Genomic DNA, 25,213 nt, shown 5'->3' with positions numbered 1-25,213 from the left:
CCTCGAAAGTCAGTCAGCCGTAAGGACTGCTGATCTTGATGCGTCTTGCTTCCTGGCTATAGCGACAAAGAAGGCTTCTCGTGATTCCTATCAGGGTGGTCAGTGATGGAGATGTAAATTCAGTTTTTTCATGACGAATCGTACGCTCCGAGATGAATCTGGCTTCAGCCTATGCACTTTGTCGAACAGAGCTTTGAGTTGCTTTTCGAGGATTTTGTCTTCCGATCCTTGGTAAAATTTGCAGACAAAGTGCCCGCCAGTTTTGAGAACGTTGAAACTGAACTGAAGAGCGGCTCGACATAGATCCTAGATCGAAATATTTAGTTATCATCCACCTTTATATATATAGTCATTTCAATCAATACCCACCATACTACCAGCATGGTCTCGAAAGTTGATACCACTGGTGTTCATCATCCTGTGATAAGGGTTACTAAGACTTCTATTCCAAAATCCTCTCGTCTGGACCCAGGGTGCGGACATGTCGCTTAGAACTACATCGACAGTACGTTCTGATGGTATACCAGATCCCTTGACGGGCGATCCAGTATGATCAGACGCCTGCTCCCTTGTGTTACTGGTATCTGCAGCAATTTGATCTATTGTGCTTATGAATCGTCCTTCCGATAGCGAAGGTGATCGGGGTCGGCCTCGGTTTGGATCGCGTACGAAATCCAAGACATATTGCTGTATTTCTTGAGAAAGGAAATTGCCTTGTATTGTCGAAACTCCTTTTGGTGGCTGGGCCGGAATGATATCTACTCCTAGAACCCTTCCATTCGGCTGGGTACGACTCACTGCAACCTACATCGTAAGCAATAATATTTACAAGATAGCCCGTATAACTTACTTGAGACCAAGATCCTGGAGCATAGCCCTACCAAAAAATATTTATATCAGCACAAGCCATGCGATCATGACAGCAGGGTTCAAGACTAACGAGATCAACAACCGTCTGCCCCTTCCGAAAAATCCGATATTGCTCGTCAATCTATGAAAATAGTATAAGTGGGCTTGGCCAGTTAAAAAGAATATGCGCATTACCTGCAGCAGCTTGAATGCTGCCCTGCTTTTCAGCCCTTGGACAGTGGCTTCTCTTGTGTAGATATCATTTTTCTGGCGCGACTGCCACTGCTTCGAAGAAGCAAACCGCCTGAAAGTTACCGAGAGGTTGGAAGTCTGACAGTACTGGAATCGTTGCCGCAACGAAAAAGAGAGGGAGAATCTTAAAGGCATGTGTATGAGGCCACAATTGGACTTCGACAGAAATAAATTCCAGACTTCGAATTCCGAAGAAAGAGAGAGCTTGTCTATTTATCGCAACCGCATGATGACGCCAAATTTGAGCCAATGTCGCGACTAATCCGAATACGCCTTAGTGCCGTGCCATTCAATATAATCCAAGTCTTATAACAATACAATTCTTTATTGACGAACGAGCATCTAATTCCATGCCTCGTACTGGTAATTGCTATTCTGGCTACAATAGATAGAACAAACTGGTATGGTATCTCTACTTTCTTCGCGTGCTACTTGAGGTGGAGTTGACATACTATCTCGTTTATCAAAACTTTAATTCATCAGCTGGACATGGTGAAAGTAACTATTCATCCAGGAATAATTCGTTGATCTCATTAATATCTTTGGTGTGTAATTAGGCAAGTCTCTTGTCACGCTTTAGTGGAGAAAAGCTGGACATCTCATTGAATGTCTGACGTGCAAGGCGGAATGGCTGAATCCCAGCATTCAAGGTAGAAGTGAGCCTTCTCTCTTTGACTGGTCTTTCCAACTGTTCGTCCTCGTCATCGAATAGCGTCTTATCGCGTTGTGTGCCTAATACTTTCCTTTTTCTCTGATTTTGCTTACCCTCCAAGGAAGGGTTCCTATTAGATGCGCTCTGCGTAGCTGGTCGTGTTCCTCCATTCTTGCTCGGTAGTCGCGTATCGTCGCGCGCTGAGTTAACATTGAACTTTCCCGCATTAAAAGGCTCAGAGCCGACTCCGTTACCATCTAATGTATGTTGATTCATATGATCAAGTTTAGGAACTATTTGATCTTCATTGCGCCGCCTAACGTGGGGGCTGCCTATCGATGGTCTCTGCTGCTTTTCGAAACTATGTTTATCGACATCTAGTTGGAGGTCATCGTCTGAACTAGTTGGAGAGCATGTCGTATTTTTATTCCGATTAAGGTAAGGAGTAATCGAAAAGGCAGATTTTTCTCCAGGAATAGTAAGCTGTCGTTTCGTATCTGCAGCAATGCGAACGGCCCCAGGTGTTGCAATAGTCATTTCGGGACCAAATCCGACACCATCATGCACAAGGGAAGTATCTCGATCAATTGAACCATTTTGGCGAGATTGGCTTTGTCTTGGCAGTGTGTGCGTACTCTGCCGATATTCTTTTAATTTATCTTTAGCCGATCGTAGCTGTTTTCGCACTGTCAATAACCGCTCCTCCAGAGCTTTCTTCTGATTCTCCCATTCGACAGACTTGTCATGTCCCTCTTTTTCCAGACGAAGTCTACCTTCTACCTCTTTCTTCAATTCTTCCTGCACCAGTTCCAATTGGTATTGCGCCTCATTCCGGCTATTAGGATTGGTTAGATTATTTCTTTCAAATGCGCGTCTCTCCTCTTCCATCTGGACCTCCAGAGAATTTAGCTGGCGTTCTAAGGACTGTTTCTCAGCAATAAGCGCTTTGTGAGAGCTATTTTGACCTTTAAGGCGATCAAATTCTTGCTTTAAAGCGGCTAATTCTTTCGAAATAGCAAGTCTATCTGCTAGAATGTGCTCGTGGTCGGAATCTTTGTGGTTTTTTGCATCAAGATCGGTCTGTTGAACCATTAGAATTTGCAGGTTTAACATTGGATATACCCACCTTCAACCCTTGCATGGCGCGACTGCTTGTTCGAAGAGATGATTGCAAAGCTTTGATTTCATCTTGGGCTTGCGCTAGCTGTCGATTCAAGTTGTCTCGTGTCTTCGCAAGCTCCATAACATCATTGTCCAATCGATCACAGTGCATCTTTAACAATTGATTGTCCGTCTCGAATATGTGACATTTGGCACGCAGTGCTCGAGTCGCCTCTTCGTTGATAAGGCTTTCCAGCTGACCTATGGTCTTTTCATATCCGGTTTCGAGCTGTGCGGTCTTGTACGCCAACTCATACTGTCCACAACAATACTGAGTTCCGAGAAGCGATTGGGTATTGGGGGCGCAAAACATACCTGACGAGCGGAACACAGTCCATCGTGGCAAAGGATGCTTGCCTTCATTCTCCAGAGGGTCGGATCTCTTTCCTTGCTCCTCCGTCAATCACACAGAGCTTGAGGTGACGCGCAGCGCGTGTTGTGACTTGCCGCATTGATTACCGTAGAGTGGGGCTCAAACTAGGCCAGCCTCAGTCAAGCGCAGCGAGTCTATCTCCGTCTTCCGTATTGGACACCTAGCAGCATCTAAAGCTCCAAGCCAAGCCATTAAGCAAGCAGATGCAATTGTGCTTTCACCACCTCCTCTGCTGCTGTAAGAAGCTTTTCAGACAGTCCTCCCCCGACAACATGCTGCTTTCACACCTTACTACATTACTATGCACCGTGGGAATTGCATTTTCCGCCAAACCAGCGGTTGACAAGTTCCAGCGTTTCCAATCGCTATCTCACCCCAATCCTGTCGACCTAAACGATGCGACATACAATGAGATCACAGCTGCCCCCCGTGACTACTATACCGTCGTTCTTCTCACCGCTCTAGATAGTCGCTTTGGCTGTGCCCTCTGCCGAGAATTTCAACCTGAATGGGACATAATCGCCAAGAGCTGGAATAAGGGCAAAGTCGACGATGTTAAATTGCTCTTTGGTACCATGGATTTTAACAATGGCAAAGAAACATTCCAAAAGGCATGTCAATCTTCTCAGAACCAATTTAATGCATATCTAACACTTTTCAGCTCATGCTACAAACTGCCCCTGTCGTATTATTATTCCCGCCTTCTATAGGACCCTCAGCAACGCCAGACGGTTCGCCTTTCAGGTTTGAGTTCAGTGGGTAAGTATTGTATCCTGTTCTAGTTTGAGTCGAGACTCATGTTCTTGTGCAGCCCAATTTCTGGTGATCAGCTCTATACTTGGATAAACCGTCACCTTCCCGACGGGCCAAAACCACCTTTGGTGCGCCCAGTTAACTACATGCGAGTTGCTTCGGCGATCACTCTGTTGCTTGGTACAGTAACTCTCTTCACAGTCGCATCGCCATATGTCTTGCCCGTCCTTCAAAACAGAAATATTTGGGCCGCAATTAGTCTCGTGTCCATCCTGCTCTTTACCAGCGGTCACATGTTTAACCATATCCGCAAGGTACCGTATGTCGCCGGTGATGGGAAAGGTGGAATAAGCTACTTCGCCGGTGGATTCTCAAATCAGTTTGGCATGGAGACCCAGATTGTAGCTGCAATCTGTTAGTATCCTCATCCACAATGCTAGTTGAACTTTGACACTAACTTATGATCGCTCAGATGGATTACTGTCATTCGCAACCATTGCACTGGCGCTGAAAGTTCCCCGTATGTCTGATGGTAAATCTCAGCAGGTGGCTGTTGTGATCTGGGGGGTGGTGCTTCTTGGAGTCTACAGCTTTCTTCTCAGCGTCTTCCGAGCAAAAAACGGGGGTTATCCATTCTTCCTTCCGCCTTTCTAAGGACTCTGATCCATATGTAACTAGAGTCTCCCCTATACCGTTTGGTTGATGCTGGCGTATCGACCAAGATGTTCTTTTTTTTATCCCTTTTCACCTTTACCCAAGCGGGTTTGGTAACCAAATCGACATTATGAGAGTGGCCTGTATAAATAATTTCTTCGCAATTTACATTATGCCAGTTAGAATCCAGAATATTCATAGTTCTCAATGATCTACAGATCCCCTGTCTAGGAGCCTTCCTCTCATATATAGTCCATAGTAGTTAACTTTGGTGCTTGCCAACTTGTATATTAGATTGATGTGGGGCTACCGTAGCTTGAGCCTTATGTGGCTTTTGCTGTCAACGGCCATTACTACAAAATCCGAGCTCTCTTCATAACAATTGCATTTTCGCTTTTTTGCATGATGCCTTTCATTCATGTCTCATAGCACCCGGTATGCTAATTGGTCCTAGGAGGATAATAATCCAACAAATCCATCATCTTTTTACTTGGAGCAGGACTATAAACTCTAAATCAAATCTCTACTCATCATGGTCGAGAACAAGAATAGCAACCAACCAGCTCAGCCATCATTGGCTCATGGTACAAGTTATTTGATATTAATTCAAGTGGTATCACGCGTCTTGACATTCGCTTCAAACCAACTGGTTTTGCGTCACTTGTCTCCCGCGGTCTTTGGCGTTGCTACGCAATTAGAACTTTATTATATCACAGTTCTATTCTTCTCTAGGGAATGCGTGCGTGCTGCTATTCAACGAGAGCCTCTGTCTAGATCTCCTGTGACTGCCTCATCTTTGAAGGATGATCATCAGGGCCGTGAGCGTGAACGCACTCAAGGCGACTCTATCTCATCTCAAACGGTGGTCAACATGTCCTATCTTGCTATGATTATCGGTGTCCCGTTATCTGGATTATTGGCAATTTTCTACCGTTCATGGGCAAAGGACGAGACTATCTCAATTCCATTTTTTTACACGAGTCTGCAGCTAGTTGGCTTGTCCTGCGTTATCGAACTTGGAACAGAACCCTTTTTTGCAGTAGTCCAACAACGGATGCTATACAAAGAAAGGGCCACGGTAGAAATGCTGGCAGCTTTTGCACGGAGCATAATGACATGTGGTGTGAGTATCCTGGCAGCTTTAAAAGGTTGGGATATTGGTATTCTGCCATTCGGACTGGGTTACCTAGCTTTCGCTTGTGCCTTGTTCTTAGGGTATGTATGGCAAATACTGGCGCGTTTTGAGTCCAAGCACTTCTCCTTTTGGCTTACACCGATTCAGTCAAAGTATGAAAAGATTCTCCCTCCTTGGACGATGTTTGCTAAATAACACAACAGATCTGGACTCGAGTATATTTTGGATAGGTTCTCGCGTCGCCTTGTTTGGTTAGGTAGCAATCTGTATCTTCAATCCGTTGTAAAGCACTTTCTCACCCAGGGCGATTCAATGATACTTGCTGCTTTCTCGACCCTGGAAGACCAAGGCATTTATTCTTTAGCATCGAATTACGGTGGCCTCGTTGCACGCATGGTTTTTCAGCCTATTGAAGAAAGCTGTCGGAACGCATGGACAGGACATCTCAATTCCAGTGACAAGAACAATCACGAACACAAAACTTGTGTGGAAGCCGCTAAATCACAGTTAATCGACGTGCTTCGGGCATACTCAATATTTGCCATCCTTGTTTTATCAATCGGGCCCAGCACAGTTCCTATATTGCTTCAATTCATGATCGGTTCTCGTTGGATGTCACCAAAAGTTCAAGAGTTGTTATCGACATACTGCTGCTATATACCATTTTTGGCTTTCAATGGAATCACCGAAGCGTTTGTATCTGCTTCAGCAGGCCCTTCGGATATGCGAAGGCATGCAGTGTGGCTAAGTGTGTTTTCTGCTTGCTTTTGCCTAGCTTCCTTCTTGCTCTTGAATGTTGCAAAATCGGGAGCCGTCGGCCTAGTGTGGGCGAATGTCCTTAATATGTCGATCAGGACAATCTGGAGCTTTTTATACATACGGAAATACCTACGTCAAAGCAGCTCAGACTTGAAGATTTCAGAATTTAGCCCTAAGCTTCAAACCTTCGGCGTATTGGTTCTTGCGGCTTCTCGAGGACTGGTGGAACGCCCTTCATTATACGGCAATTTATACCATTACGTTTTTACACTGGGTTTTGCGGCACTTTGTGGCCTCATGGCGTGAGTGGGCTCAAAACATTTAATTCCACATTCAATTCCACCTTCACTTGCTGACAACCAAAAAAAGTCTATTTTCAGAGCGAGAATTTCTACTAGCACAGGTCAAAAGCTATTTTCAGGTTTGACGAAATACCAAAACGTGTGCGCCCTAGCCTGAGAAGTAGGCTAGTCATCGAAAGTGATCTTAGTTGCGGATTTAGCTGTATCCACATCTTTGAAAAACGCCCCATATGCACCGTGCTGCTTCTTCTTGACAGTAGTACCAAATTTGAGAAGCGACTCAGGAACATCCTGCCCCGCTGCCTTCAAAACGTTTATTAACCTGAAGAAGTTAGAGATTTCTTCTTACTCCTATAATAATGCAAAGAATATGTGAAACTTACGCCCCCGAATGTGTTTTGTCATTTTCCGTGAAGAGTGTGATAGCATGGCCATCAGCACCAGCCCGTCCAGTCCTATAATTGGTTAGCTGTCGAATACAATACACAGAAAAGGCGAACCACATACCGTCCAATCCGATGTACATAGTCTTCAATAGTTAAAGGAAAGGTGACATTAACCACCGTCTTCACCTCGGGTATGTCAAGACCTCGTGCTGCGACATCTGTAGCCACGAGAACTGTAACAGCGCCGGATTTGAAGGCGGCCAGGCTTTTAAATCTATCACTTTGGCTCAAATCCCCATGAATGCCAGCAACCTGGTAACCCTTGGATTGGATAAACCGTTCAATCCGTGTGGCTTCCTTTTTGTAAAGACAGAACACCAAGACTCTGTCCTCAGATGATTTCCTTTGCAGTTGCCCTAAAATCTGTAGGAGCCTAGTTTCTTTGTCTCGAGGAGATAGTACTTCGACAACCTGCTTTATGCGAGTGTTTGCACGAGGATCTGCAGATGGTTTGCCGCCAACAGTGATCGTTATCGGATTCTGGGTAAAATTTTTTGCTAAATTTTGAACAGCGACTGGCCATGTGGCTGTGAACATCGCAGTTTGCCTTTTTGAGACGGGCATAGTGCCAACGATTTCTTTTATATCTTGTTCAAACCCTTTATCCAACATTCGATCCGCTTCATCAAGTACCAAGTATTTCACTTTCCCCAGATTCACCGACCCTTCTCCTTGGAGATCTTTCAAACGACCAGGAGTGGCGACAACAACAGTAGCGGATTTTAATGCCTCCCATTGATCGTCCTTCTTGACTCCACCAAAAATGCATGTTGTCTTGATGCCCAGAGGTGAGGCGTACTTCTCTAAATGCTCGTGGATTTGCATGGCAAGCTCCCTAGTAGGCGTTATAATCACAGCCTTTGGACACGAGGGCTTCGTTTTTTTGTTCTTCAAGGAAACCATTTTCCTAAGGCAGGGCAGCCCGAACCCCAAAGTCTTTCCACTTCCTGTTTCTGCGATGCCAATTACATCGCGTCCGGAAAACAAAAATGGCCATGTTGCGGCTTGTACTGATGTTGGTGCACGGAAATTCCGGAGGGGTTTGTATATAGCATCGCCTTCGTCGGGTAAATGTTCGAACGATATGATAGGTCGTAAGATTTGCTCTCCTTCTATAGGGTCTGACACTTCTATTTTATTGGACTCTAGAAAAGAGTCTATGTCTGCTTGGGAAACGGCCTTTAGCGATTCTGACTGGCGGTACGCCTTTTTGGATTTCTTTTTTTCATTCTTTTGGCCATCGGAGTCGTCCGAATATTTGGCAGAGTTCTCGTCTCTTTTTGCTCGTTTTCTTGCCTGTTTGTGTTCACTGGTATTGGATCGTTTGGACATTTTGAGCAGGAGTTTTTCGAAGGTTTTTTAAAATATGAATGAGTGGTCGTCTTGCACAACAAGAGCGACTCTTAAGCGAAATATGAGTAGCCTTTTCTTTTTTCTTTTTTTTTGGAGCTCTTCCATTTTTGTCCTAGTGGCAACCCCAACTCTAAACTACTCCTGGCGAATCCGCAATTTATTATTAATTTCAATCCTAGTTCCCAGTAGACTTGCAGTGTTGATTAACAGGCGCCATCACAAGAATTTGTAAATAAAACATGGACGTTATCTTTATAGAAATTTAGAAAGCCAATCCATACCACTAGAATGCGAGAAAATTTGATGTGCAGTAACAGTCATTAGCCAGGGGATGAATTACTTGAGATACGTGAACACAATTAAACAGGTAGGAGCATGATCATCTCGTGACTTGAATAACCACAGCGTGAGAATCATGATCATAGTCCATGGGTAATGAAAGGTAGTGAAAGCCCTTGTTAAAACAACATTGATAAGGTTTCATGCTAAGCTGTAAGACTGAATGAGCTCAGACAAACGAGTGGCTTCTTCCGAATAATTGATTGGCTTGGCGGAAGAGACTTGGTATCGGACCCTATTCGGCATTATCAGCACGAGTAACAATAAGAAACGTCATCATAGTATCCCATACCTCGCCTGTTCCCCATAATGGTCCATTTTGGCTCTGCACCAAAAATTCCACGTCTGGCAATTAGCTTCCTGGAACTTCTCATCAACTGCTTGGTTGTTCTCTGCTTCCAATTCCATCAATTGATCGGCTGTTGTGCCCATTACAAGTCTTCCAACTTCATCAAAACAATTGAGCCATAACTGGCCAGTATGATCGCTAACATAGAGGAGCATGATATACCGATATTCGGGTTGAGAATATGTTTTATCACACCGCTCACACCGCCATTGCCCAGGATCCATCTGACTGACTTTCTTATTGCACCCCTGCGAAGGGCACGCAGGATAGCTCACATTTTCTCGTCTGATGTTGACAATGGTTGCTTTGAGAGAAAAGAGGTCTGCATTTTCTGACATGCCCAATTGTTCATCTCGGACCTGTGCAATGGTCTTGTACTGGCTAAGTTTTCCACCCCCAGACATTGTTGCCCCTGGCATCGAAGCATGTGACGTAAAGGTGTCGGTTCTACCTTGAGCATCATACCATCCCTTGAGTTTATGGGCCTCATCCATGTCAGGGTCGACAGTCATCGTACCAGAGCTCAGTAGGCTAAGGCTTCTCCCCCCAAAATCGGAAACTTTCACGCCTTTGAATGCTATTACTGACTCTGTCATCGTATTGAAGTTTGTAGCTGTATTGCCCCAAATAGTGAGACGAACGGAAAAGCCGGTGTTATCGACTAGCGTAAGCTCACGCTTGTCGTAAGGTCGATTCGTTGTTTTTGAAGTAATTTGGGAAGCTTCCCCGGCCTCCTTCAAGATGCCAATGACATCAATCGTCGTGTCTTTCTCTACTGATTGGAGATCACCAATGCTTGTGAAGTTGAATCGAATTTGAGGGACATCATGTTGGTCTTCAGCCTGTTTCAATAGATCAGTATCTGCTGTATTCGCTGCAATTAATGGGCTGGATTACATACCTTCTCTACAATGGTGTCCCTTTCGAATGTCAACTCATAGTCATTGTTCAGGTTTGAGAACTGTTTTTTAGCGAGCTGAACACGGCAAGGGCTTGAAATATAGTAAACTGAGCCCTCTTGGAAAAGGTCATACAGCAGGTCACATTGATCATTGAATCCCGTGGCTCTGATTTCCCCACTATCATCAAGGAGATTAACGCTAAAGAGCTTCCCTTCCGAGTTATTACGATGCCATGTTTTGATGCTTGACTTGCTTGTGCAACGCGCCTTGATTGTCCACTTATTCGAGTATGGCGATATGGCTTCAATGGGATATATGGTTGCATGCGCGGGAGACGATACCGAGCGAACGTTCTCGGACCTTTGACGGAGTCCATCCTCTGCGGGATGGGCCTTGGCACCATAGAAGCCATTACTGGATATCACAGTTGGTGTCGTTTTTTCCTCGTCTGCAGATTTCGCTTCGAGTGGCTTCGGCTCGCCAATTTTTTCGTATTCACCAAGTTCAGCAAGGACTTCAAGATCTAAAATGATCAGGATCCTAAACTTGTTAACAGGCTAGACTTAGATATTCTCTCTCTGCAATCGTTACTTACTTTTTGCCTTTGACAGCGTTCGCTTGGAATGATTTGAGTCGTACTAGGCACCCCTTCCTCAAATGCCCATCTGTGACAAAATGGTTGGCCTCTGTTATTTCAAATGTAATGATTAGCTCAACTGATACTGTCAAGGGCTCCCTGAAGTGCATAGGGGGGTGTACGGGTAGCTAGCATGGTCTGGACATAGTTGGAAATGTCACTAAAAACAGCCCGGTATCGCTCCTGACCATTAGGCTGAGGAGCAAGAGGCTTTACTTGCACACACTGGACGACGGGTTCCTTGTCACTGGCGCCATTATCATCGAAGATGGCCCTGTACAACTGTTAGCCAAGGAAGCTCGTGCAAGAGGTTGTCAATACATACCGAAGGGACCCAACCGAGATGTGGGAAGCCGGATCAGAAGCCATAAGGGGTTCTTTTTTTCCCTCCTAGATGTTTTAGAACAGAAAGACTATCAGAACGAGTATTACTTCTGTCTAGTTGATCGATGTTTTCATGCGCAACACAAGAGCAGACAGCATCTATCAGTTTGTTTGAATGGGGCAAAAAGCAACGCGTCTGCGCGACTTCCCTTCCGGCGACCGCGTCTCCCGCCACTCATGCCTGAACAAGTCTAGTGCGTTTGGAAGAAGTCCCAAGAAGGCGCCCCGCACTAGGCAGAACTGGCCCTAGTGGGAACTTGCAAGTGCGGGCTGTATTATTATTGATGCTTATGATTGCGTAGTGATCAACAGCTCATACATTGCATGCTTTCACACACCACCACTGGCACCACATAGCTATTCCTCCGCTTATTTACCTATGAACTGTCTGCATAACTCTCATTTATCGTCTACAGGTCGTTTCTCTCTTGGAAAATCTATCCCGTTCTCCTAGCCCTCCAAGATGGTGTTGTGTCCTCACATTGAAAGTCCAGGTATGTAATTGGTCCTATTTTACCACCTGAACATTTTGAAGGAGAAATCGACTTACACTCTAAGATATTCGGCCTCCAAGCTCTACACAACCTGTCTATAGGGAAGATTGTACCCAGTGCTTTGATTCGATTGTGAGGAAACAATTCAACTTCACTTAGGGATTATTTTAACACTGAACAGGACGACTCGACCGGGTTAAACGTTTGCCTGAGCTGTTTTAATGGAGGCTGTACTGGGGAGAGAAACCATGCACTGATTCACAGTGTTCACAAAGACCATCCTGTAGTGCTCAATATCAAGAGGACAAGAAAAAAGGTCCAGGTTGGTTCAAGAGAATCCTCGATCAAATCCAAAGCAGTATGATTGATGGAACTTAGCGTGATGAACCTCCTCAGAAGATGTCAAAACTAGCCATCTCAGCAGAGACTGAAGAAGACCACTACGACACGGCAACCAAGGTTGTCTGCTATAAGTGCGAAGCTGAGGAGATTGATGACCCTACCGGAAAACTTGCTACTGTGGTCGAAGGAATAATGACAGCAATGACATTTTCTACGCGTGAGGAAGTAAAAGCCTGGGAACAAGAATTTGTGCCTTGTGAGCATACACTCTGCTTGGTCCAGCAGGATCGAGACAGCTCCTTGAACACTGGTAACTGAATCCAATGAGTTATATATTCTTGAGAACTTCGACACTTACATATATCATTAGGCTTAAATCAATGCTCGGGTTGCCAACTTCACGAGAATCTTTGGCTATGCTTGGAATGCGGCAATGTTGCGTGCGGAAGAAGCCAGTTTGGAGGCGTTGGTGGCAATTCTCATGCCCTTGCACACGCTGACACTTCGTCTCACGGTGTTGCAGTCAAACTCGGTTCCATTACACCTGAAGGTGGCGCAGACATATTTTGCTACAAGTGCAACGAAGAACGAACAGATCCAGATATCGCTTCTCATTTGGCACATTGGGGAATAAACATAGCCGAGAGCCAAAAAACCGAAAAAAGTCTCATGGAATTGCAGGTTGAACAAAATCTCAGATGGGAGTTCTCCATGACCACGGAAGACGGACACGTATTGCAGCCTATATTTGGTGCCGGCTTTACTGGCCTCAAAAACCTAGGCAATAGCTGCTATCTGGCTAGCATCGTACAGTGCCTATTCTCTTTGGAGGAGTTTCAACAGCGATATTTCCGTCCAAATGAGGAGCCGCCATTAACCGAAAATCCTGCAGAGGATTTTGAAACTCAGATGCGTAAACTTGCAGATGGGTTACTTTCCGGCCGATATTCCAAACCCGATACCATGGTATCGGCCACTCCAGACTCCACGGAAGTTCCACATCAGAAGGGGCTACCACCTGCGATGTTCAAATATCTCATAGGCCGTGGCCATCCGGAATTTTCTACAATGCGACAGCAGGATGCATTTGAATTTCTCTTACATTTATTCAAGCTTGTGACACTGTCAAAACATTCTAGTGGACACAAAAATCCAGTGGACAGCTTTCGATTCATGCTTGAACAACGAATACAATGTCTCGCCTGTGAAAAGGTTCGCTATAAGTATGATGAGCAAGACAACATTTCTATTCAAGTGCCAGCCCGCCCTCTTGCACCCTCCGACGAACTGGCAAAGCCCGATAATGCATATCAATCGGTGACTATTAAAGAATGCCTTGATATATTCACTGGAGAGGAAATAGTTGAACTTGAATGTCCAGCCTGTGGCAGTGACAAGGGTTTCCGCAAGCGATCACTGTTCCAAACTCTTCCTCTGGAATTGGTTGTAAATGCCCGCCGTTTCGAGCTGATAAACTGGGTACCCACAAAACTCAACATCCCAGTAGAGATTGGTGATGTAGACTTAGATCTGAGCTCTTACATATCCCAGGGTCCTCTGCCAACGGAATCTTTCCTTCCAGATGAACCCGAAGGCGGCAACTCTGCCTTTGTAGCGAACACAGAAGCCCTCCAGCAGCTATTAAACATGGGGTTTCCACAAGTCAGATGTGAGAAAGCACTACATGCAACGGGAAATTTGGATGTAGAAAGCGCTGCGAATTGGCTCTTCGCTCATATGGAGGACCCGGACATTGATGAACCAATGCCGTCTAGTAGCACGCAACACAGAGCAGTAGAACATGATGCCGAGAAGATCAATCAGCTTGGTGAAATGGGAATTGAACCCGAGCGTGCCGCAGTTGCTCTTTCAGAAACCGGTGGTGACGTTAATAGGGCATTGGACTGGGTTTTCAGTCATCCGGATGACTGGGATGTTGACGTACAAAACAGTCAAAACAAGAACGGGAAAGAGTCATCTACACAAGAAACGCCTGGCAGCGCATTATTGCCCGCAAAATATAGACTACAGTCTCTTGTATGTCATAAGGGGGCTTCACTTCATGCTGGGTAAGTGTTTATAATATGCTATGAATTGGAAATTAGGATGGTTAACTTTGACAGACATTATGTTGCCTTCATACGTAAACAAATCCCAAACACCGGTCAAACTTCTTGGGTTTTGTTCAATGACGAGAAAGTTGTGGAGGCTGACAATGTTGACGAGATGAAGCAATTCGCCTATGTTTATATTTTCTCACGCGTTTAGACCTAAAGAGTGCAGTATTCGTATCGGTGTATCACCCCAATAGGGGATATACTGCAATTATTACACAGAACTCCTAGTCTTTACAAGTGAATAGGCATTCATATTAAAAAGAGATATCTAGTGAAATCAGTTGTATCAATAAATCACTAAGAATCTCTAATTGAATTGAAATGTTTGGCTTGGCTATCGGTTGGGCGTGAAATTGGTCTAATGGATCAGCCTCTCATCATAGACACACGATCTTTTGCCCCTTAGTGCATATCACCCATCATATCTTCGTCAATGTCAATATCTTGCCCTTTCATCCTGCTGCTTTGAACACCGTCTTTAGACATACTGTCGTTGTGTCTCTGGCCTCTGCGCAGGTAGTCGACATATTCCCTACCGAGTTCTAGTTTTCTGTCGCTAGCTTGGATATGTTGCACCAGAGACTCTAGCTTTCGCTGCTGGAACAATAAGTGACTGTCCAAGTATGTCTCCTGCTCGGTGCTCTGTTTGTTACGGCTTGATGAAAAGCGTATGATCGAAGATTCCTGCTCCCCTGTTAAATGCAATAGAGAAGCAAAAATCTGTTGCTGTATGGCGAGAGATAGAATATATTGCTCAGTTGCATTGATATCAATCATATTAGATAGAGCTCGCCTCGCAACGTCTATTGTAGTAACTGCAGCAAATGTAGCACTGAGTCTAAGAACAGACTGTTTCCGGAATGCAAGAAGAGCTTGCTGGACCAGACCGGTATTTTTGTCCTACATTTACAGATATTAGCTTCAAGTCCACTTACAACCGAAACAAAGCAAAAGACTTACCATGCGCCAGATGGATTGTCCGAACTCAGCCTCAGCTCGCAATTTCTCCCAATCACCAGATACGAAGGCGCTAGCGAAGGCATCATATGGCCTTGCAAGAGCCTTATAGACTTTTGTTGCAACGGGCGCAGTGACTTTAGGAAGAGATATAGACTGATGGATGTTAACCTATGCAACATGAACAAACCAAATGGGTTTCTCTTACCGTGCCCTTCTCAAGCAAATTAACTAAGACCCATTTTTTGTATGCCTCCACCATAATCAAACTGACAGAATTGGTGGCAGGAGAAGAGACAACAATGCTCAAAAAATGGCGTGCTTTACTCCATTTCTTCAATGCCATGTAAATCATCGCGCCATACAAGAAATACTGCAAATGGTCGGTGTGAGTAGTCTTTGGGAAAGCTCCAGAAGAATGCAAATCCGATACAATATCTATGTCTGATTCGTTTTGTAGGCTTTTTTGGTGGAAATTATTGACTGTTGTTGAGAAATTATAGATGGTTTGATCAAGAATTGGTAACGCGAGCGTATACGCCTTTGCCAAAAGGCATGCGCGACTCAATAGGACGTGGGTTGGGGTAAAACTCGAACAAGTTGGATCTAGCCTAATAATGGCATCTCTGATGGGCCGAACTGCAAGGAGTGGCTGTCATCTGTTAGCATAAATTACAACTAAAAGAAACTCCCCTCTATAGATACCTTGTTTTCCATCTCAGCTGTTGTTGCAATAAACCCCATCAACCGGTACCATTCGCTCCCCGCAAATTTGATCTGATTTGGTTCAAACGTTCTCAAAAACATTGTAGACCTCGTCCAAAAAACACTCCCGGGTCTCGTTTCAGTTGAAACATTATCGTTGGGGGTCTTTTCTAGAGTTTTGAGGTGGAAGTGCAATACTAAGAGATAAGATAGGGAATGGGTTGAAGGGTTGATTTTCTACCTCTGTCAGAAATCGAATGCAAGTCCATCGTAGAAACTCACCTCTAAGAGATCGTTAGTATTATTAGCCGATCCATCTATGTAAATGGGAAGGCGCTCATTCACATTGGCTAGAAAGTCTCGAGCCTGGACATTGTAATCGTCATGAGAAGCTGCTGCTGCTGCCTGTGAGGGAAAAGAAAGAAGCAGAGGCAGTATGTCCATCATGGGGAGCTCTGAGGGGATTTTGGATTGGGGAGGAATATCGATGCCAATGACAGCCTTGAGTCACCTAGCTTCATTTGAAAATCCAAGCTCGTATTTCGCAACTGGATGGATTTCGCACCTGTTGGCGTCCAGCAGCTTTGGATCTGCGGCGATGCGTCATAACTTTAGCTTGCCTCACCGCCTTCCGGTTATCACTGTACCCCGCACGATGTGCCTTTTTTTTTCTTTCTCTGGGAACGAACTGTTGTTTGACCATATGCATCGTTAGTGCGTACTTTTATATGATACAAGAAACATGACTCAGTCGAGTGACAGAATATGTCTACTATACTCTATACCATATTAGGCAGTGCGTACCTTTAACCGGTCAATGAAAGTTTCAGTTTGATCCAATGAGTCAATCCTGAGAGGTCCACCAGAGGATAATCTCCACTAAAATAATCTATCAAAAATCGTCCCCTCCTATCTTGACGAAGTCGACAATCTCCAGTATCCATTTCAGTAGAAAAAGAAAGGGACGCAAAGTACTTGCGAATTATTCCATGCTTTTATTCATTTTGGACTAAACCTGTTACAACCCACATCATGTCCTTGACGGAGCTGTCAGCCCCAGAAATTGCAAAGAGTGCATCTGTAGCGTCACGCCGCCTAGCTACCCTCTCTGAAGAATCCCGCAACAATGCGCTGACTATACTGCACACGGCATTATCGGAGAACCGGGACTATATTCTACAGGCTAATTCTAGAGATGTTTTCTCGGCAAGTCAGGCTGCTGCAAATGGCGAACTCAACCAGAGTGTATTGAAAAGGCTTGATTTGTCACGTCCTGGAAAGTATGAAGATATGTTACAGGGAATCCTAAGTGTCAGGAGCCTTGAAGACCCAGGTATATATAAAAATGCACATAGGCTCAGAATTCCACTAATATTCCATAAGTGGGCAGGCTGGGTATGAGGACCCTACTGGATGATGGTCTTGTTCTGGAACGAGTTAGCTGTCCATTAGGGGTTCTTCTTATAATATTTGAGGCACGTCCAGAAGTCATCGCCAATATTGCTGCTCTGTCTATTAAATCGGCGAATGCTGCCATTCTCAAAGGCTTGTGCTCTCCTACCCAGAACTCATGCTGGTTCTAACACTGCGACAGGAGGGAAAGAGTCCTCAGAATCATTTACCGCCATAGCTGAGGTGATATCAACAGCATTGTCAAAGACGGATATTCCTATCCCAGCTATCCAGCTCGTTAAAACTCGCGATGCTGTGTCTTCACTACTCGCACAAGACAAGTTGATTGACTTGGTTATTCCTCGTGGTTCCAATGATCTAGTTCGATATGTCCAGGAGAACACAAAGATACCCGTTCTTGGCCATGCAGACGGGCTTTGTACCGCATATATTCACCTTGACGCTAACCTCGAAACTGCAGTTAGAGTTATCGTTGACTCAAAGACCGATTACCCAGCTGCTTGCAATGCTCTCGAAACCCTTCTCGTGCACGAGAAAGCCCTAGACAGCATTCTTCCTTCCGTGGCCGAGGCTTTACTTGCAAAAGGGGTTTCTCTTCGTTGTGACGAGACTTCTAAGGCAGCACTGACAAAAAGCCTCCCTCCAGCTAAAGCAGTTCTTTTGCAAGAATCGTCGGACGGAGATTATGATACCGAGTTTCTGGATCTTGTTCTAGCCGTGAAGACGGTATCATCCCAAGCTTCGGAGGTGCTGGCCGTAGAATCAGCTATTACTCATATCAACGCCCATTCCTCCAAGCACACCGACATTATTATTACATCTTCAAAAGAAATCGCCGAAACTTTTATGGCTAGTGTGGATAGCGCCGGGGTCTATTGGAATGCTTCTACTCGGTTTGCAGACGGAATGAGGTATGGATTTGGTACGGAGGTTGGGATCAGTACAAACAAAATCCACAGCAGAGGTCCGGTCGGTCTAGAGGGCCTCACCATTTACAAGTATCTGATTAAAGGCGACGGTCACATCGCAGCTGATTATTCCGGCTTGCCTGGAGGAAAGGAGTGGAAACATAAAACATTGCCAATCACACATTGAGTGACATTTACTACCAGACTTCAAAATACACCAGTCAAAAGTTAATGATAAAAGTCTTGATGAACATCTCGCATTAACCGTATTGAGCCCAAGGCAAATAAAATTTTTAATTCATTTGAGAGACTTCGCCCTCGCACTGCGCCATCATAGCAGAAACTAATTTTAATCGGCCTGAAAACTTGATCTGCAGGTTTGGGTACAAGCACAGGCGAAAATAGCTTATCGATTTCATGTGACAGTATAATCGTCCGAGTGAACCTCCATTGGTGATAACCTCAGACCTTGAAACCACGAGACCGTCTGCGTCCACGAGCCCTTTCAAACTTGCGGCCCTTGCTTCGTACGTACGGTTTCTAAAAAAAAAAATTAGTGAATAATGTAGTAATTACAGCTAGCAGTAGTAATTACCTTGTGGCTATGCGGGCCAAAGCCAAAGTGTTTCACGGCTTCACGGGCATTCTTAGGGCCACGAAGCAGAAGAGTGTTGGAGCCAGTAGGGGCACGAAGCGCAAGTTGGTCAAGTGTAAGAATTTCACCACCAGCCTTCTCAATCCTGGCGCGGGCAGTAGCGGTGAATCGTAGAGCAGCAACAGACAACTTGGGGACGGTCAAAAGTCGGTTGTCATCTGTGACAGTTCCAATAACAACGACAGTCTTGCCTTTATGAGCCTCGGTCACGTTGGAAGCGATGCGAGACAAAGAAACAGGAGGCCGGTTAATCCGGGACATAAAAAGTCTGCGCAGGACGACTTTGTTGAAGTTGGCATCGGTACGGCCTAGGATATTGTTATTATTCGTCAGTTAAACTAATACATTGGTCTGCGTCTTTGCAATCCTAAAGAATGGGGGCACATACGAGCCAGAAATCGGTACAATTTCACCAAGAGCTGAAGATAGACGTTTTCGCTCTTTGGCGCCTTGCGATGTGTGCTACGCACATGGTGACGCTGCAAGTCGATACCTGGTCAAATAGTCAGTACAATACAGACAATAATATTTCATTGAAAAAAGGGTAGCATTTCATCCAGATTGATGAAGCCCTAATTGTCAAACCTACCCATGGCTCCTGATCGTGCTGGGTTGCTCGGACACGGTTTACTGTCGCACGTCGGTAAAACTGTGAGTTTGACTCTACAAAAATGAGGATAACCGGGTGTGTGTGGGCTGAGCCCTACACTAGTATGTTTTCGGTGGGTGGATCCTGAGCAAGCACCAGAAAACGTAGGCTAGTACTATAGAGGCTAGTGTCTATCCGTTAGTTCTTGTTACTAAATTGTCTCGATGTGTATGTAGTGTTGATTACTGTAAATACCCCAGCATCCTTGTTGTCTTTTATTTAGGAGTTTCAGTTACTATTCAGCCAATTAGTACTGTCAACATGACTTATTATTGTACATGGTATTTTATATACAACTAATGGCTAGCCAAGTTTAGATTACACTCATATTAGAGTCTTTTGTCACACTCTACTCTTGAAAGGATTGTAAAAATAGTTTCCGCCACAAGACTTGAGAGCTCCAATGGTCTAACTAGTTTTCTTTCAGTCCAACAAGTAGATCTCGCACGATCTCAAAGCTCAGCCAGCTGCTTGCCATGCTAGGCGCAACCTTCAATAAGTTAGGGGCTATACCCTTGTAAAGGCCACGGATTCCTTCTTGGCCCACTATAACTTTAACAGCATCCCAGATTGACGAATACTGGTATCCCATTCCAGTCATGGTATTGATCTGAAATCTCCGCCGGAGGACGTCACTGGATTTCCATCAATAAATATAGATGAATGAGACAACGAAGCACGGAGGGCTTACAAAGGATAAGTGCACGTTTGAGCAACTGCCCCTGAAATAGCACCAGCAGCGAGCTTCCTCGCTGAACTCGGGTTTTTCTCACCATTAGGTGTGAGATAGACTCGCACGGATTCGTAGACCATGAAATTCAGTCCCACCTATAAGAAATTAGTTAGAAAATTCCGCAGTAGTTGCGTAGACAAACTTACATAAGGGGCCACACCAGCTACTGTAGGGATGATACCGCGATACAAAGCAAGAACACCTCCCTCGCTTTTATACATTAAAATCATGGTTTCCAACATGCCAGGCAGTTTTCCGCCGCTGTTCTGATGACCTAGTTCCGCGAAGGAGGCTGATTGGATAGAGAGCCTCGTACGAACAATATCGAGTGGATATGTCACTGTAACAGAGGTGATTCCAGCAAATGCACCACAGAGAAGCCGGCGAAGAGGTGTTAAATCAGCACCTGGTGCTGGCTCTATGAACTGATGAAGATGTTAGTATTCATTGCGTAGCGGCGTGAACAGAAGATATGCAGTCAGGAACACAGTCCAGGATTTGCACAGGAATGGTTCGGCGCACTTGTAAACGTGAATATCGTTACCTTTTTGTAAAAATTGTAGCTTCCAAACTGAACCGCTGAGTAGGGAATGATTCGTATGCAATTTGTGCCGTTTCCCCGCATAAAGCCTTTCCAACCTTCCTCCCGACCCATCTTTACTAGCGCCTTCCATATCGATAGTCTATACTCTTGCCTGCCGGCACTCTGAACTTGGAGTAAAATTTTTAGGCGCTCAAGAGGTGAAACAATCGTGCGGGAAACAGCCCCTGCTACTCCACCAGCGATGAACGCTGCAACTACAGGTTCTGCTAGATTTTTTTTCGTCTTCTGTAAAAATGACAACGAAGTGGGCTTCTGCGATTAGGTTAGAAGAAAAACGGATCGCGTCTCGCCGGACATCATGGTCTGCAAGGATGGTAACGGCGACTGGCATACAGCGTAGTTTTGCTTACCGCGAAAGGATCGGCTGCCAATGCTGAGAACTTCGAGGTTTTCTTAGACTCGACATCATGCCCTTTGGAATCACCGTGCTGGCTTGAATTCTGATTCTGTGGGTCGAGGCTCATCGTGGGAATTCTAGAGCTAAGCTCTCGTCTTTCGAATGCTAGGCGACGGCAGGGATGTACTGCAGACAGGCGAAATAACGGCGTCTCAAACGCACAACCTAGTCGGCGTAAAGAGATAGCTTAGCCGAATTGTCGTCAGATTTTTTTATGTAGGCTAATTCAGCGTCGGCGTTGAGTGTGCTGGCCATGAAGAACGATAGATAGACTCAGACTGCGAAGTTTATATTTAGCTCAGGAAGCCATGTTCACAGGCCGATTGTAACGAATGTATCTGTAGAGTTCCAAAATCACGTGGAGGAGCGGTGGTCTCAACGAAGTTTTATATGTTAGATCGGAAAGACGACAAAATATGAATGACAGATAAGCAGTCGGATTGTTCCGGTTTGGAAAGTGGAATTGAGTCGATGCTCCTCAAAGTCTAAATTATGGCTGGTGTACCAGCTGAATGGCATTAGACAGACCTTGCAAAGTCTGCCCTCACAGGTCGGGGCTTAGCGAGTAGTAGTAAATGGAGGACGCGTTATTTAATGTCGGCTGTCTGTACCAGATTCGCGGAAAGCTACTTACGATGTGGTTACGGGTGGCAAACTGGGATAAAGGGAGTTTGTCTTGTTTGTCCTTCCTAGCCTACTGGGTCTGACCCGCCTGCCGTAGCCTTCCTCATAATCTTCTCCCGATGCTGCAACTACCTCCTCTCTCACCGCAAATACATCAAACGGCTGTCACGACAGCATCGGCGCCATTGTATTCAATCATTGCCACACAGCATTCAGAATGTCCCGTTCCGGTGGAACAACACTTTACGTTACGGGCTTCGGTCACGGCACACGAGCGCGCGATCTCGCCTACGAATTCGAACGGTACGTCCAATCCGCCGATGGTCTACTAGACGACCTCCTCGATCCCTTCCCGAATCCAATCCCATTTCCAGCCCGTTTTCTTCGGTCCAAAAAGCTCGACTTTATACTCCGTCAGTCATCTTGAGCACGCTTTTACTTCGATTGAACTTTGTACCTTCACGGACGGCATCTCTGACTCGTCGAACACCCTTACTTCCTCTAACCCACCGCTGACAATGCATTCTCATCAACTTCTCTCATCTGTCTAATCATTTCCCTATCCAACACGTGGAATTTGACGTCTAATCTGACCAATGCAGATATGGTCGCCTTGTTCGCTGCGATATTCCTGCACCACGCACTGCATCAAGTCGCCTGTGAGTTTATGTTTACATTCCTCTCTACTTATTATGCAGTTATATTGATTGAACTTACTTCAGGTTCGCATTTGTAGAATACGAAAGTCGTCGCGATGCTGATGATGCCTACCATGAGATGCATAATAAACGCATTGGTCGTGATGATTTGCTAAAGATAGAGGTGAGGTGAACAAATTACGTTCTGTGACTATTCTGACTATATTAATCAAGTGGGCTCGTACGCCACCATCTGCATCTTGGCGCTTCGACTCTGGCCGTGATCGCCGTCGAGATCGTACTCCTCCTCGTAGAGGACGTTCTCCGTCTCCCCGTCGTGGACGTGGTGATTATTCACCGCGCAAGGACGACAGGCGAGAGCGCGACTACGATCGTCGTGATCGAGACCGTGACCGTGATCGAGAACGAGAGCGTGATCGTGATCGTGACAGGTCTCGAAGCCCTGAAGACCGTGATCGCGATATCAAAGAGGATCGTGATCGACATGATGATAGGGATCGCCGTGAGGATGACCGCGAAAACGGCACTAATGGGGAGGACAGAAAGAGTACGTGTGATAACTAGACTTGCTTAAACATGCCAAACAATCGCTGATATCTTAGTATAGCCCTCGATCCTCTCCCTTCCGGCCACGATGAGCTTGACACAGCCGAGTAAATAAATGCTGGAGTTGTCTAATGGCCGTATGGTAGGCGTTCCCGTGTTTTATTATGTGACTCTTGTGACTTGGTCATGCTTTGTCTGTAAATGGCAGAATCTCGCTGTAATCAATGCTTGCTCGATGCTCTCGGGGAGTCTTACCCTGTGTAGCTTCCATCAATTAAAGTAGTAGTAACCGTGCCATCCTGCGCACCAACGCTCCCGTTTTTGGTGCGCACCGGTCTAATCCGAATTTTTCATATTTTTCAATAATTCGCCTTATTAGCTAACGCCATGAAGTCGGACATATTAAAAAAAAGGGAAGCTATTTTAAAGATTGTAGAAGCCTATAAGGTTGAAAAATCTAAAAAATTTACTGAAGTATTAATATAGCATTCCTAAATGATTCTGAGATTATAGTAGTAGTAGTAGTAGTAGTAGTAGTAGTAGTAGTAGTAGTAGTAGTAGTAGTAGTTCTTATTGACCTATTCTAACTAGCTTTCATACTATTGCTACTATGCAGGATTAAAACATCTTTTTCTTCGCGGAACGAATTTTTGAAATTCCTCGCCCAAAGCAGGCCGGACACGGCCAAGAATTAGATCAAAAGGGAACAACTCTTTCTCGCGGAATCGAATTCTTGAAATTCTACGCCCAAACACAGCCGGATTCGGCTAAGAATTAGTTCAATATAAATTAATTCTAACTGCTATTGATTGAGCTTAAATTTATGTGATTTAAATGAAACAATAGCTTAGGATAAGGGAATAACATTTTCCGAGACTAAAAAGTCAAGTATATTATATATGTTGCAGCGTATATATAAATAACTTATAAATATAAAAGAGCTAGTAAATACTATTAAAATAATATTTAATTATATTAAATATAGTGATAAGTAGTTTTAAAATGAATTTATTATTAATTTTATTAAATAGATATAATAATTTATTATTTAGATTTAAAATAATATAAATAATTCTAAAGGTTTTATAGATTTTTAGTAATTATTAAAGTAAGTTTATTAAAATATTAAAATAATTTAAAAAAAAATTTTTATAAATAAATATAGTATTTAAAGTGATTTTTCTTTCTTTTAGAAATCTTTTAAATTTAAAAGTAATAGTAAAGTTTAATAAATATAATAATATCTTTCTTTTAGAATATTAGTTTATTAATCTTAGATATTATTCTAAATAAGCTCAGTCTATATAGTAAAATAATAATTAAGATTTATAATATTATTTTATAAATAGAGTTAAAGAAAATAAAACTAATTAATATTATTAAATATATAGAATCAGCTAAAATTTAAATAATAAAAAATATTTTAAATTTAACTCTTATAAGATATATATTTATTATTATATATTAATTATTTTTAAGAGATATTAGTTTCTAAATTTATAATATTATCTAAAAAGAATTATTAATTATAGTTAGATTAATATAAATTTAATCTAATTTTTATTTAAATAATTAAATTATATTAAAGAATTTTTAATTATAATTAGATTTTATTCTTAAAAATATATTAAAATTTCTTTGAATTTTAATAAATTAGATAGATAAATAATATAAAAATTATAATTAATTATTTAAATTATAATTTTTTATCTAATTATTGAGATATACTAAAAAATAAATAAATAATAATAAATACTATAAAACAGATATAGAAATATATTTATATTTTCTTTACTAGATATACTATATAATATAATTTAAAAAAATATATATAAAAAATAGAAAAAATATTATTATTATTTAGATAATTCTTAGATTATAATTTAAATATTAAGAATTTATTATAATATTTATAAAAGTATCTAAAATAAAGTCTTAATTCAAAAAATAAAAATTCAATTTATAAAAAGCTACTTTGGAAATGATTATATAATTAATAATAATTATAAAGGATTAGAGTTAACCTTAAATATATTAATATTATTGATAGAAATCTACTAGTATTTAGATATTTAGATAAAATTAAATTAAAAATCTAAATTAAACTAGA

At 43.4% G+C, this 25,213-nt stretch overlaps 11 protein-coding genes across 11 annotated transcripts; 5 read left to right on the top strand and 6 right to left on the bottom strand.

Moving 5' to 3' along the window:
* Positions 1 to 9: 9 nt before the first annotated feature.
* Positions 10 to 3,277, bottom strand: BGW36DRAFT_392487 (putative cell division protein ftsj; the record flags this gene model as incomplete). The annotated part of the gene is made up of 9 exons (XM_046217701.1): positions 10 to 87; positions 145 to 306; positions 370 to 804; positions 851 to 877; positions 941 to 991; positions 1,045 to 1,280; positions 1,675 to 2,833; positions 2,880 to 3,170; positions 3,230 to 3,277. 9 exons carry the CDS (start codon positions 3,275 to 3,277, stop codon positions 10 to 12), a joined length of 2,487 nt encoding a protein of 828 aa, XP_046077318.1.
* Positions 3,278 to 3,454: 177 nt separating this feature from the next.
* BGW36DRAFT_366018 (putative oligosaccharyl transferase subunit) lies at positions 3,455 to 5,005 on the top strand. The gene is made up of 4 exons (XM_046214704.1): positions 3,455 to 3,898; positions 3,949 to 4,046; positions 4,099 to 4,454; positions 4,513 to 5,005. Exons 1-4 carry the CDS (start codon positions 3,560 to 3,562, stop codon positions 4,692 to 4,694), a joined length of 975 nt encoding a protein of 324 aa, XP_046077317.1. The 5' UTR covers positions 3,455 to 3,559; the 3' UTR covers positions 4,695 to 5,005.
* Positions 5,006 to 5,226: 221 nt separating this feature from the next.
* Positions 5,227 to 6,894, top strand: BGW36DRAFT_284360 (putative nuclear division Rft1 protein; the record flags this gene model as incomplete). Its single annotated transcript, XM_046210230.1, has 2 exons — positions 5,227 to 5,981; positions 6,033 to 6,894. 2 exons carry the CDS (start codon positions 5,227 to 5,229, stop codon positions 6,892 to 6,894), a joined length of 1,617 nt encoding a protein of 538 aa, XP_046077316.1.
* A 161-nt stretch (positions 6,895 to 7,055) lies between these two features.
* BGW36DRAFT_285068 (putative ATP-dependent RNA helicase) lies at positions 7,056 to 8,668 on the bottom strand (the record flags this gene model as incomplete). Its single annotated transcript, XM_046210289.1, has 3 exons — positions 7,056 to 7,212; positions 7,274 to 7,345; positions 7,398 to 8,668. 3 exons carry the CDS (start codon positions 8,666 to 8,668, stop codon positions 7,056 to 7,058), a joined length of 1,500 nt encoding a protein of 499 aa, XP_046077315.1.
* Positions 8,669 to 8,791: 123 nt separating this feature from the next.
* BGW36DRAFT_366012 (replication protein A 70 kDa DNA-binding subunit) lies at positions 8,792 to 11,413 on the bottom strand. Its single transcript, XM_046214703.1, has 6 exons — positions 11,242 to 11,413; positions 11,039 to 11,190; positions 10,875 to 10,965; positions 10,279 to 10,819; positions 9,321 to 10,219; positions 8,792 to 9,263 (listed from the first exon to the last, which is right to left on the bottom strand). Exons 1-6 carry the CDS (start codon positions 11,283 to 11,285, stop codon positions 9,170 to 9,172), a joined length of 1,821 nt encoding a protein of 606 aa, XP_046077314.1. The 5' UTR covers positions 11,286 to 11,413; the 3' UTR covers positions 8,792 to 9,169.
* Positions 11,414 to 11,763: 350 nt separating this feature from the next.
* On the top strand, positions 11,764 to 14,404 carry BGW36DRAFT_392482 (putative ubiquitin C-terminal hydrolase; the record flags this gene model as incomplete). Its single annotated transcript, XM_046217700.1, has 6 exons — positions 11,764 to 11,794; positions 11,859 to 11,926; positions 11,976 to 12,116; positions 12,173 to 12,446; positions 12,507 to 14,205; positions 14,260 to 14,404. 6 exons carry the CDS (start codon positions 11,764 to 11,766, stop codon positions 14,402 to 14,404), a joined length of 2,358 nt encoding a protein of 785 aa, XP_046077313.1.
* A 251-nt stretch (positions 14,405 to 14,655) lies between these two features.
* Positions 14,656 to 16,362, bottom strand: BGW36DRAFT_284872 (putative COP9 subunit 3; the record flags this gene model as incomplete). Its single annotated transcript, XM_046210271.1, has 5 exons — positions 14,656 to 15,153; positions 15,214 to 15,366; positions 15,419 to 15,862; positions 15,916 to 16,152; positions 16,198 to 16,362. The coding sequence occupies 5 exons, from the start codon at positions 16,360 to 16,362 to the stop codon at positions 14,656 to 14,658; spliced, it is 1,497 nt and encodes a 498-aa protein (XP_046077312.1).
* Positions 16,363 to 16,818: 456 nt separating this feature from the next.
* BGW36DRAFT_125 (gamma-glutamyl phosphate reductase) lies at positions 16,819 to 18,787 on the top strand. The gene is made up of 3 exons (XM_046209316.1): positions 16,819 to 17,248; positions 17,299 to 17,460; positions 17,510 to 18,787. The coding sequence occupies exons 1-3, from the start codon at positions 16,948 to 16,950 to the stop codon at positions 18,421 to 18,423; spliced, it is 1,377 nt and encodes a 458-aa protein (XP_046077311.1). The 5' UTR covers positions 16,819 to 16,947; the 3' UTR covers positions 18,424 to 18,787.
* BGW36DRAFT_366004 (ribosomal protein L18e/L15P) lies at positions 18,756 to 19,545 on the bottom strand. The gene is made up of 3 exons (XM_046214702.1): positions 19,481 to 19,545; positions 19,280 to 19,384; positions 18,756 to 19,199 (listed from the first exon to the last, which is right to left on the bottom strand). Exons 1-3 carry the CDS (start codon positions 19,482 to 19,484, stop codon positions 18,790 to 18,792), a joined length of 519 nt encoding a protein of 172 aa, XP_046077310.1. The 5' UTR covers positions 19,485 to 19,545; the 3' UTR covers positions 18,756 to 18,789.
* Positions 19,546 to 19,952: 407 nt separating this feature from the next.
* On the bottom strand, positions 19,953 to 21,096 carry BGW36DRAFT_284512 (putative mitochondrial carrier protein; the record flags this gene model as incomplete). Its single annotated transcript, XM_046210244.1, has 4 exons — positions 19,953 to 20,175; positions 20,232 to 20,368; positions 20,420 to 20,698; positions 20,818 to 21,096. Coding segments are annotated over 4 exons (918 nt in total), but the record flags the coding sequence as incomplete, so codon positions are not given.
* A 933-nt stretch (positions 21,097 to 22,029) lies between these two features.
* BGW36DRAFT_365997 (uncharacterized protein) lies at positions 22,030 to 23,578 on the top strand. The gene is made up of 5 exons (XM_046214701.1): positions 22,030 to 22,201; positions 22,501 to 22,557; positions 22,621 to 22,720; positions 22,771 to 23,104; positions 23,165 to 23,578. Exons 1-5 carry the CDS (start codon positions 22,116 to 22,118, stop codon positions 23,212 to 23,214), a joined length of 627 nt encoding a protein of 208 aa, XP_046077308.1. The 5' UTR covers positions 22,030 to 22,115; the 3' UTR covers positions 23,215 to 23,578.
* Positions 23,579 to 25,213: the final 1,635 nt, after the last annotated feature.

Source organism: Talaromyces proteolyticus (assembly GCF_021365285.1).
Source record: "Talaromyces proteolyticus strain PMI_201 chromosome Unknown BGW36scaffold_1, whole genome shotgun sequence".
Lineage (NCBI taxonomy): Eukaryota > Fungi > Ascomycota > Eurotiomycetes > Eurotiales > Trichocomaceae > Talaromyces > Talaromyces proteolyticus.
This window is presented reverse-complemented; position numbering and strand designations above follow the sequence as displayed.

Bases quoted from the DNA above. Each gene is read 5' to 3' on its own strand.
- BGW36DRAFT_366018 (XM_046214704.1), top strand. From the start codon at position 3,560: ATGCTGCTTTCACACCTTACTACATTACTATGCACCGTGGGAATTGCA. The intron at 4,047-4,098 runs GTAAGTATTGTA...GTTCTTGTGCAG, and splicing joins TTCAGGTTTGAGTTCAGTGG to CCCAATTTCTGGTGATCAGC. The intron at 4,455-4,512 runs GTTAGTATCCTC...ATGATCGCTCAG, and splicing joins CCAGATTGTAGCTGCAATCT to ATGGATTACTGTCATTCGCA.
- BGW36DRAFT_366012 (XM_046214703.1), bottom strand. From the start codon at position 11,285: ATGGCTTCTGATCCGGCTTCCCACATCTCGGTTGGGTCCCTTCG. The intron at 10,966-11,038 runs GTACACCCCCCT...TTGAAATAACAG, and splicing joins CCAGACCATGCTAGCTACCC to AGGCCAACCATTTTGTCACA. The intron at 10,220-10,278 runs GTATGTAATCCA...CTATTGAAACAG, and splicing joins GGGACACCATTGTAGAGAAG to GCTGAAGACCAACATGATGT.
- BGW36DRAFT_125 (XM_046209316.1), top strand. From the start codon at position 16,948: ATGTCCTTGACGGAGCTGTCAGCCCCAGAAATTGCAAAGAGTGCATCT. The intron at 17,249-17,298 runs GTATATATAAAA...ATATTCCATAAG, and splicing joins CAGGAGCCTTGAAGACCCAG to TGGGCAGGCTGGGTATGAGG. The intron at 17,461-17,509 runs GCTTGTGCTCTC...ACACTGCGACAG, and splicing joins GAATGCTGCCATTCTCAAAG to GAGGGAAAGAGTCCTCAGAA.
- BGW36DRAFT_366004 (XM_046214702.1), bottom strand. The intron at 19,200-19,279 runs GTATGTGCCCCC...ACAATATCCTAG, and splicing joins ATTGTACCGATTTCTGGCTC to GCCGTACCGATGCCAACTTC.
- BGW36DRAFT_365997 (XM_046214701.1), top strand. From the start codon at position 22,116: ATGTCCCGTTCCGGTGGAACAACACTTTACGTTACGGGCTTCGGTCAC. The intron at 22,558-22,620 runs GTGAGTTTATGT...AACTTACTTCAG, and splicing joins CGCACTGCATCAAGTCGCCT to GTTCGCATTTGTAGAATACG. The intron at 22,721-22,770 runs GTGAGGTGAACA...ATATTAATCAAG, and splicing joins ATGATTTGCTAAAGATAGAG to TGGGCTCGTACGCCACCATC.